At 37.4% G+C, this 10,530-nt stretch overlaps 2 protein-coding genes across 2 annotated transcripts; both read right to left on the bottom strand.

The window, feature by feature from the left end:
• Positions 1-192: 192 nt before the first annotated feature.
• LOC149008306 (putative protein phosphatase 2C 25) lies at positions 193-2,119 on the bottom strand. Its single transcript, XM_089166692.1, has 4 exons — positions 1,622-2,119; positions 1,118-1,456; positions 816-995; positions 193-697 (listed from the first exon to the last, which is right to left on the bottom strand). Exons 1-4 carry the CDS (start codon positions 2,021-2,023, stop codon positions 536-538), a joined length of 1,083 nt encoding a protein of 360 aa, XP_089022818.1. The 5' UTR covers positions 2,024-2,119; the 3' UTR covers positions 193-535.
• A 6,238-nt stretch (positions 2,120-8,357) lies between these two features.
• LOC149008305 (putative protein phosphatase 2C 25) lies at positions 8,358-10,246 on the bottom strand. Its single transcript, XM_089165516.1, has 4 exons — positions 9,668-10,246; positions 9,246-9,581; positions 8,971-9,150; positions 8,358-8,865 (listed from the first exon to the last, which is right to left on the bottom strand). The coding sequence occupies exons 1-4, from the start codon at positions 10,049-10,051 to the stop codon at positions 8,704-8,706; spliced, it is 1,062 nt and encodes a 353-aa protein (XP_089021642.1). The 5' UTR covers positions 10,052-10,246; the 3' UTR covers positions 8,358-8,703.
• Between the last annotated feature and the right edge of the window lie 284 nt (positions 10,247-10,530).

The following is a 10,530-nucleotide window of genomic DNA, read 5'->3' as shown; positions in this document are numbered from 1 at the left end:
CTTGGTGTTCTGAGATCATGATGGCATAGTCTATCTTCGTTGGTGTTTATTGCATGTACTTGTTGTAAGTGATTCAAACTCTCCTATAGTAGATCAGGGTTCATTTTTGAGCCCACCCAGATGGTTGGATTGAACTCCTTAATCAACTCTCTCATGTGCATGGTGTCTTTTGCAATCTCTTCTTCTATTTTTTTCATTTATTCACCATCCGAGGTTACAACAAAAAGTAACGGAGATAGGGAGTCAAATGAAAATAATGTTTTTTTTTTCTTGAGCAGACATAGACAATCTTGCCAAACCACGTTAAATTCCTTGTGGTTGTGAGTGTGTTTTGTTTGTATTCTTCTTTGTGATTGTCCATCTATCACCAACAATTCAGAGGAGCAGCAGGGGCTGAGATTTTTCCATTCATGACCCAAAGGCGTAGGTTGCTGAACCATGTTGCTCGAGTGAAAGAGCAAAGTGAAGGAGATATCCACATCTTGCAGTTAGAATCAAATTTGTATCACAGTGACTCGAGCAAAAGATTCATCAGTCAGATAAAGTGACCCAACTGGATTACCATGACACTGATATCATCAACTGAGCCTCGCATTACAGAAAGATCTACGAGCTTTCTACAAGCAGACATAGGCTCTGCCTTATCAGCCCCAACGCAGAGAGGTCGAACCATATCTACAGCTTCTTGATTCCCAACCTGATGAAATAGAAGAGCAATATATATAATGAGTGGAGAGATTCAAATACTAAACTCAGAGACTACTGGAGTATTACTCAGCATTCAAAACATAGAAAAGAGAAAATAAATACATTACCTTCTCCCACAAGCCATCAGAAGCTAGAATTAAGAACTCGCATTCTGGTTTAATTTTCATGACTTTAGTCTCTGGCTCTGCTATTACCCACTGTTTGAGGGTTCGATCACCAATTCCTCTTGATACAGCTAGAGAACCCTGTAATCTCCACACACCATGGTAGCAATCTACAAAGCCACCCTGAAAACATATTTCGATGAACACATTAGTTGTATTCTAAACAATCAGTTTGAGTGTTCTAGCATATACTAAATTGTGATTCTTATTGGGTTTACTAAAGAGAAGCAGAAAGATAAGCTTACCAGGGCTTCAATTCTTTGTTTTTCATCCTCCCTTGAAGGCCTATGATCCGAGGTGAGAGCTTCTGCAATTCCTCCTCTGCACATAACAGCACGACAATCACCAGCATTGGAGACCACTAGGTTCCCTTTCATTATCAATGCTGTGGCACAACAAGTCCCACCATGGATTTCCTCTTTCAAGAACCCTATGTCAGTAGCTAAATACCCACTTTTAACTGCATCTTCAATCTCGTTTCCTCCTCTCTTCTTCAATTCAGCAATTATATTCTTATCCATGTTCTCTGCTGCGAATTCCGCAGCTTTTGAACCTCCATGTCCATCGAAGATACCAAAGAAAGCCTAAAACAGCAAACCAAACATGTTTCTATTAGAACTTAAACTCACTGAACCCATATTTCCCAGTGCTCAATTGAATGTTGGGAGAGACTAATTAAAGTTCTCCAATTTTCCTTTTGAAGATACAAGATGAGTGGAAAGAGTAGAGCTGGACAGAACGTAACATACCTGCTTGGGGTCTCCATGTAGATCAAAGACAGCAGAATGACGATCTTCCATGGTTTGTCTCCTTCCTTTCTTACAGTAAACAGAAAACCCATCCTTCTCGAATTCAATCTCCCTCTTGGGCTCCGCCAAAACAGGATTGGAAGCTATTAAACTCCAGTCAGAAGCCGGAATGTCGATCATAGTCGGTCTCTTCCTCCTCTTCGAGATGCTGGGTTCCGAAATCTCCTTCTTGGAAGACCTGAAACTACTCCATGGCTTCTGAAACCGCACCATGAAAGGTGATGTCGGTGAAGAACAAGATGGAGATGGAGATGGAGAAGAAGGAGACCCACAAAATGAAGCTAGAGATATGGCGTCTGAGTAGGAAGAAGTAGTAGAAATATAAGACATTGAAGACAGCATGGTTCTGGTTTGCTTCAGTTCGTATACGACTTCTCTTCTATATTATCAGGTTCGTGACTTGTGCTTCTGTGTTCAGCTGAAGAGACTTAAGTAAATGGTTTTAAAGGAAGGTTGCTTGAAGAAGACCAGAAAGCTTTCTTACCCGTGTTAATGGCGTGGGTGTAATTCGTTTTGATTTTGGCTTAAAAAAGAATTAATTTGTTTTGGTGGTCAAACACGAAGACTGAAAATGCCTTCTCTTCAGTAGTCCAGTCTCTCTACTCTCCAAACTTCTCCAGTCAATCCTTTCCTGAACCATTACGGCGTAGAACGTGTTTTAATTGGATAAGATCACGAGAGAAATTACAACTACAGCGTTCTGAACCTGAAAAACATGCTTAGTTGGTATTTTTTTATTCAAAAAGAGAAGACTGAGTTTGTTCATCTGGCGAAGTTTATGTATACTTCGATTATATCTACATTCTTGTCCATATATTTCACGTGGCTTTCTAGGATTAGAATTCAACAGCTGTGATCTCACAAGAGTAGAGAGGTAACAGCCGTTAAATCTTGACGATTCATACGTGTCATATTCAAGAGTCGCATCGATGTCTGGCGGCGATGAAAAATCCATCAATTCAACCATGCTCTAAAATCTAAATATTATTGTCAATAAAATAAAATAATAATAAATAAAATCTGTGTGAAGGTTTTGGCCCTGCTCGGTTGGGTGTCTAAACCTTGAATGTTCGGTTAGAAGCAAGGTTTAAAGTATCGGTATCAACTATCGTATCGGTCAGGTGATTTTACCTGTATCGAATATTGTATCGCGTTGGCTAAGATATTTTAGTGTAATTTAATGGAGAGACGTATCGGGATGTATCGTATGAGTTGGGTCAAATAAAGATACATATTGGCTTGTATCGTTGGTATTGTGGGATACTTTAAACCTTGGTTAGAAGTGAGGTTCACTATCCGTACAAGTAATTGTGAAATTTTCATGGTTGATATATCACACACAGAGATTAGAGAAGCTTGAGTGCGCAATTTAGCTCTCTTGTATAGGCTTGCATGGGGGCTTATGGGTGATTTTTTTCAAGAGAGGGACAAGGTTTGAAGAGGATTAGAAACTGATGGTATTCGTTTGAGAAAATCCAAACATAATATATGATGTAATGTGGACTACATCTAACTTCCATGCCAATTTAAGAGACATAAACATAAAATTTTCTAAAGATAATTTTTTTTTGAAGTCTTTACATGTCACCCCCTATAATAGGGGATAAAACTCTAGGTTTTCAACTATAGTGACTTAAATTACATGGCACTCGCTTGCTAAATTCAAGTTACCCATTACTAGGCTTTTAACCTAAACTCTGTTAAATGAGGTGTGATATAATCATAAAGTCTTCTAAGTTATAAAATAACATAACTACCCCCATTTAATATCCTTAGATGGGTGAGATTTTCCCTTCGCCCATCTTTTACCTATGTCTCGTTTGAAACTACTAACCACCACTATCGGAAACCACCCTACCCCCTCCCGTTCCCTGCAACCATCACCCTCACCTTCCCCTGCCAGAAATCACCCACCCAAAACCCTAGACATATCAAAACCCTAATACAACACGGTCGTTGATGAAGAATTGGAATCTCTCAGCTTCTATGAAGAAGGCCGTGAAGAAAGATTAGAAGTCTTCTTCTACTCCAAACAAAGCTTAGAATTACTCTATAATGATAGGAGCCGTTGCAACTGCTAGAAATTGCAAAAACAAAATCATGTGGCAAAATATCAAAAAACACAGTAATAAAGTAAATGAAGAGAGTAAATTAACATATCAAAGACTTTTAACATAAGAATGAAGAACCCAAATTCCAGAGAGGAAGAAGGAAAAAACGAATTTTTATTTGTAGTAGATATTGTTAGCTGCTATCAACATGGTGATTGCTCCATGTAATTAAAATAAGATCAAACGGTTCAGAATCAAATAGCAAGTGGTGTGTGGGGTTTTAGTTTTTCCATCTGTAAAACTTTTCTCAAGGAAATAATGCATGCAATGTGGCAGCGCAGAAGTTCAAGTACATCTACTCGCCAGCAACCCTCTACGTTTTTACCCTAACGATTCCGTCGGTGACATCCGTTACTGGGCTTTTGGCGATCAGCTCTTTGCGCACTCAAATGCCTTCTCTCTCCTTCCCAAGAACGGCTTCTGTGATGTTGCCGTTATCTTGGTGCTCATCCTTCAAGTCTGCTTTCTATTTATTTAATTAATTTCTTTTCTTTTTGTTGATTATTTGATTAATATCCATGTTAGCCTTTTAGAGGTATTAAAGTTAAGTGATGTCGCCATGCGAAAAAGTTTGGATCCTGCGCAGGATCATCAAGCCGAAATTTTGGCTGTAGGATCTGAAATTCGATCGAGATTTCGATCTCGACCGTTGAATTTCGACGGTCAAGATCGAAATTTCAACCGAAATTCCGATCCCACCGCCCAAAGTGAATGGCTTGATGGTCCTGCGCATTTATTGCGAAGGACCCAAGCAAGGTCTTGTTGCCATGGTGTTTGTGTAATTGACTAAAAGAAAAATGCTATGCAGTTCACAACATTTGGATTTGTCTGTACGTCGCAATATTTAGTATGGGAGAAGGTAATAGGAATGCACGACACTAAGAGCATATTCTTAAGAGCTCTGGCGAGGCAGCCTTTGGTGATTCCAATATGGTTTCTAGATATCATCTTTCCATTCTTCGGACCTATCAGCTCTACCGTTGGTTAGCTTCACTGTCTACATCATGGATTTTTATTCGTTCTTCCCTTCTCCCTCTCTCTTTCTTGTGAGCCCAAGGTCACTAGAGGAGAGGAAATTTAGTGAACAAAAATTAGGAAAAGAAGAAGAAGAAATAAATAGGGATTTGGGAGTCGGGTAAATGAGGGGTCTGATTTTGTAAATTAATAAATTTTAAACTCTTAAAATGTAAAAATAAAAAATAGTATCTAAAAGTAAAGCCCTACCATTTGATTCTCAACTATTCAATCTTATTTTAATTATTTAGCACAATCACCACCTTTGGCAGCAGTTAGCAGCTCCTGCTGTAAATAAAAATCCAAAAAAATGACCGTTTCTTGAATGTTTATGTTGCAAATTTGTGTTCTAATGTTTGTGAACGTATCTATAAAGGTTCTCTAGAATATGAACAATGAGAGTTTATGCTACTTTGTTTGCTTCCATTCCTTGTTCCCAAAATTTCCCAACTTAGAGGGAGAAGTAAAGGGAGAGAAGCACCTAGGAAACCAGGTCTTATTATTAATGATTGATATTCTATTTGGCTTTTTTTTTTTTCTTCATTCTTTTCTTTACACTTTTTGAACCTTTAATTTTCGTTCTGAAAGTCTCTAGATATGAGATTGGCATTTAATGAAAGTTTGAAACTAGAGGCAAGTGGGGGCTTCACCATCTACTTTTCAATTTTCTCCCTAAAAGCCAGAGGCGCAGGTGGCGGTGGAACTTTAAACCGGTGGTAGTTCAAGTATGTGCCAACAAAACATACTCATTCGTATTGGTATTTGATCGGAAGAAAGCATTTCATCTGAAGTTTTTTTTACCATTTCTCTATTATTCATTACATTGTGTTTTAGGGTTTAGGATTTAGAGTTGAGTTTACCGGAAAAAAAAATGACGCTGTGGTTGAAAAAAAAAAAGGTTTGGTTCGGTCAAGAAAAGGCAAAAAGAAAGAAAAAAAAAGTTTTTTTTGTTATAAATAATATTGATTATGGATATCCATCACCTCCAATAGACAATACTTCCAATTGAAAATCTCAACCACCTCAGCATACAATTTTGGTGATTCACATTCCCATCTTAATTGAAGATTACAGTGGTCTCAACACACAATGTTAACAATCAATATTTCCATTCCATGCACCTTCTATCTTGGGCGGCAATCTATCTTTCCATATCAAGAATATCTTATTGTGTGCAAGAATCATATATTGTATTTCCATATCAGAGTAGATGCTCATTCTACTATAAATATGTAATGCACTCAACTGAATGAATGATTTCTGATTGATCTTGTTCTAGTTTTCTTCTTTGTCTCTGATATATTCTCTTTATTTTATAATACTTTTTTTTTTCGGATTTGTTCCGTAAAAATTGTTTTCACAAGATTTTTTATACAAAATTAGGTGTTCTTAAGGTTTTTGGGTGTTCCAGAGTCGATGAAAGTGATGAATATAGGATATTTTACTTTGTTGATACTGATTTTGTAGGTTTGTATGGAGATCAACGAACAAGACTTTTTAGGTTGATGATAGATATGAAGGGCACAAATAGATGACCGTGAAGAGTTATAACTTATCCATAAAAGTTTATAATTCATGGACATAATATTTTCACCTTATAGCAACAACGGGTGAAGAACACCCTTATGCGGGAAGGGATTGTTAAGGGTCTTAGAAAGAAAAAAATCAGAAAGGCTAGAGGCGATGAAGGACAGCAAGTGGCAAGAATTGAGGGATCTAGCAAATAGTACAATCCAATTGAATCCTGTGAATAATGTTCTTCGTCAAGTCATTGGGTTTACGGATTCAAAGAAAGCCTGGGCAAAGCTAGAGAGCAAGTATCAATCCAAGTCATTGACAAATCGATTGTTTTTAAAGAAACAATTATAAGGCATTCAGTTTTCAGAAAGGGCGAAATTTGACAAGCACCTAGATGAGTTCAACATGATTTTGATAGAGTTCTCGGCTCTTGATGAGGAGATTAAAGAGAAGGACAATGCATTACTCCTATTCGCATTACTACTTCAGCCATTTGATCACATTGTGACAACGTTACTCTTTAGTAAGAACACTTTGAATCTTGACGATATTATTACTGAATTATTGATGAATAAAATGCTATGAAAAAATACTGATGATAAGGAGTAAGCTGAAGAAAATAATGCTTTTGTTGCAAGGGGTGATCATATTAAAGGAAGATCAAGTGATCAAATAATGGAGTGGTCTGGAAAGTCAAGGGACCCATAGATGTTGGTGATAGCAGAAGAAGATAAAGCTGCATTCAGTGGCTTCTCTCTCGTCAAATTAGAAATCTCTGGGGATAATTTAATAGATAAAGTTTGATTCTTCTCCACAGCCAAATGCCTTTAAATAGGGACAAACAAAATCAAGCCAATTTAACTATTAACAGTAGCAGTAGCTACTAAAAGAAAAAAAAAGGAAGACTCTTGAAAAGAATGGGCTTCCCTGAAAATGGGATTGGGTTCAATTTGCGAATGCTTACTCGCTCATTCTAAAAACCGAATGAAAAATCGAAGCAGATGCATAAGAAGAAATTAAACAATTCAGAGTGTGAAAGCTACACCAGTTCCGATCTTGAAATGATTAGATTTCCTATAAGTGGAAGAAGTCAAGTTTTCGATCTTCCATTGAGCAAGACAGCAAGGTAAAGGAAGAAGATGGGTGAAATATGGTTGGAAAAAATTGATTATTGGGGGTATTTTACTCATATCGTATGTATTAAACAATATTATTTTGGTCCTTCCAAACTTGAAATTTAAGATCACTTAACGGTTGGTTGGGAGCAAGACATAATATATTATTGCACTAAGGGGACCCAAGATTATTTTAATGTCTACTAGGAAGACTCACACATAAAAAACTCTAATTCTTATCACCTCTCTTAAATTTTCAATGATTACATTCATGTCAATTATGTGGTGATTAATTTATTCAAATCTCCTCAGGTCCTTCCCTTAATTCCAATTATTCTATGTATTTTCAATAATTATAATCATTCCATTTTTGTGAAAACTATTTTTACTCGTACCCCTCATGGACTTTGCAACTTAATTCTATTCACGTCCCTTGCATCTTCAACAATTATAGAAAATAATTGAAAATCAACCGAAAGGGAGCCTTGTTCAAAGTTCAAGTTGGTCTCCGTAATTTATTTCTTTTAGTAGAAGAAGATCAATGATATTCTTTGTTTGAGGCAGGATTTTTCTTCCTGCCAGTTTGTTGCTATTTCTGGGAATTGTAATGGGCTTGCCCACTCCCTAGCCTGGAGGGCTCTCAATGTGCCGAGTGGAGTGGCATTTATCCTGTCCATGGGCACAGGAGTTTGTTATTCTTGGGTTCGTGTGTTGTTCTCTATTTGTTGTCCTATAAATCTGTTAAAAAAAAAAAAAAAAAAAAAAAATGAAAGAAAGAAAGAAAGAAAGAAAGAAAGAAGAAAAAAAAGGAAAAGAAAGAAAGAAAAAAAAGAAGAAGAGATCAATGTTATTAATTTTTTTTTCTTCTCGTTAACGATTAAAGCTTAGAACACGTGATAATTATTAAATCAATGTAATAATTCTTCCGTATTTGGTTGAAGTTAATTCTAACAAGACGACAAGTCGTGTAATAATAATTAAAACAAATTATTATTTATGAGCGTCTGTACAAGTATAAATCCTGAATCGGTCAGTTTTCTCCTACAGAAGATGTTATCTTAAAAATCTGCTAAAAAATAATGAATAAATGGGATCAATTACAATAATTCAAGGCTCTCCCCCAAAAATATATTAAGACAGCCTTCAAATTCTCTTCCGTTCAAATGGCTTTTCAAAAGCTTGAGTTGCTTCTAAGAAACAATTGCAGGCAAAGCAGCAATGGATCCAGCAGAAGATTTCTCTTCTTCAGACAGAGATTCAACACTCAGATGAAGTAACCCAATTGGATTATCATAACACTGATATCATCAGTTGAGCCTCGTGTTGCAGAGAGATTTGCAAGCTTTCTACAGGCAGAGATAAGCTCTGCTTTATCAGTGCCATTGCAAAGAGGATGAACCATATCTACAGCTTCTTGATTTCCAACCTGATAAAACAGATGAGAGATATAGTGAGTAAGATGATTCAAATACTCAACTGAGAAGCTATTAAGAGCGTTTAATCAAAACATAGAGAAGAAAAAGTAAATTACCTTGTCCCACAAGCCATCGGAAGCAAGGATTAAGAACTCGCATTCAGGTTTAATGTCCAAAACTTTAGTCTCTGGTTCTGCTGTTACCCATTGTTTGAGGGATCCATCTCCAATTCCTCTTGATACAGCTAGAGAACCCTGCAATCTCCAAACACCATGGTAGCAATCCACATAGCCACCCTGAAAACATATTTCAGTAGAAATCATTAGTTGCATTTCAAACAATAAATTGAGTCCAAATTGTGATTCAATTCTTAGTTGGGTCATAAACTTACCAGGGCTTCGATTCTGTATTTTTCATCTTCCCTTGAAGGTTTATGATCTGAGGTGAGGGCTTCGGCAATTCCTCCTCTGCTCATAACAGCACGACAATCACCAGCATTTGTGACCACAAGGTCTCCTTTTGTGATTATTGCTGTAACACAACATGAACCACCATGGCTTTCCTCTTTTAGAAACTCTGAATCTGTGGTGAGATACCCATTTCTAACTGCATCTTCAATCCCATTTCCTCCTTTATTTAATTCAGCCATTATATTCTTATTCAAGTTCTCTGCAGCAAATTCCGCAGCTTTTGACCCTCCATGTCCATCAAATATACCAAAGAAAGCCTGAAACAACAAACCAAACATCATCAGAATTGGGGATTTCAACAGTGAAAAAGAGAAAAATAAAAGAAAAGCAAAGCTGAACATACCTGTTTGGGATCTCCTTGAAGGTCAAACACAGCAGAATACCGATCTTCCATGGCTTCCCTCCTTCCTTTTTTGCAGTAAACAGAAACCCCATCTCTCTGAAACTCAATTTCCCTCTTCACCTCTGCGAGAGAAGGGTTTGAATCTACTAAACTCAAAACAGATGTTGGAATATCAATCTTAGTAGGTCTTTTCCTCTTTATACTGATGGGCTCCGAAATCTCCTTCTTAGAAGCCCTGAAACAACTCCATGACTTGGGAAACCGCATCCTGTAAGGTGATGAAGGTGAAGATAAGGAGGCTTCAGAGGAACAACTAGTATCGACCTTGCAAATGAAAGAAGATGTTGGTGATACCACAGGATAGCTAGCAATTGCACAAGACATCGTCCCTTTTGTTAGTGTTTTTCGTTCTAGTTTGCTTCTGAATCGTACACGATTCGTCTCTATCTCAGGTGCTTCGATTGCGTTTCTTGCGCTTCTTGCTTTGAAGAGATTAAAGGAATTTAAAGGGAATAAAGACTTGGTGTATGAAGAAGCTTCTGAGGAACTGGGTTCTCCGAAGGTCGGTATGTCTGTGGAGTCGTGGACCGTGTTGTAGGTGAAGATTTTAGAAACGTTATTTTATTTTTTAAATATAAAATTATTATTTTTAAATGATTTTCCAACGGTCAACTGCGTTGTTAATGTTTTCGGCGGGAGGCGGCACCTCCATTTTCTTCTGCTCTACACTACCTACAGGGGGGCTAGTGGTCGACCTTCCAGAATCTTCGCGACGAAGCTTCGTTATGGGACACGTGGAGTGTGTTAACTGGTAGAGGGAACTGTGTGAAGATTACTGAATTCGGAAAATATCCGCTGTGGGA

This window comes from Hakea prostrata, chromosome 8 (assembly GCF_041222555.1).
Source record: "Hakea prostrata isolate BN-2017 chromosome 8, UWA_Hpros_2, whole genome shotgun sequence".
Classification (NCBI taxonomy): Eukaryota; Viridiplantae; Streptophyta; class Magnoliopsida; order Proteales; family Proteaceae; genus Hakea; species Hakea prostrata.
The sequence above is the reverse complement of the archived record's forward strand: the minus strand, read 5'-3'. Positions and strand labels throughout refer to the sequence as shown.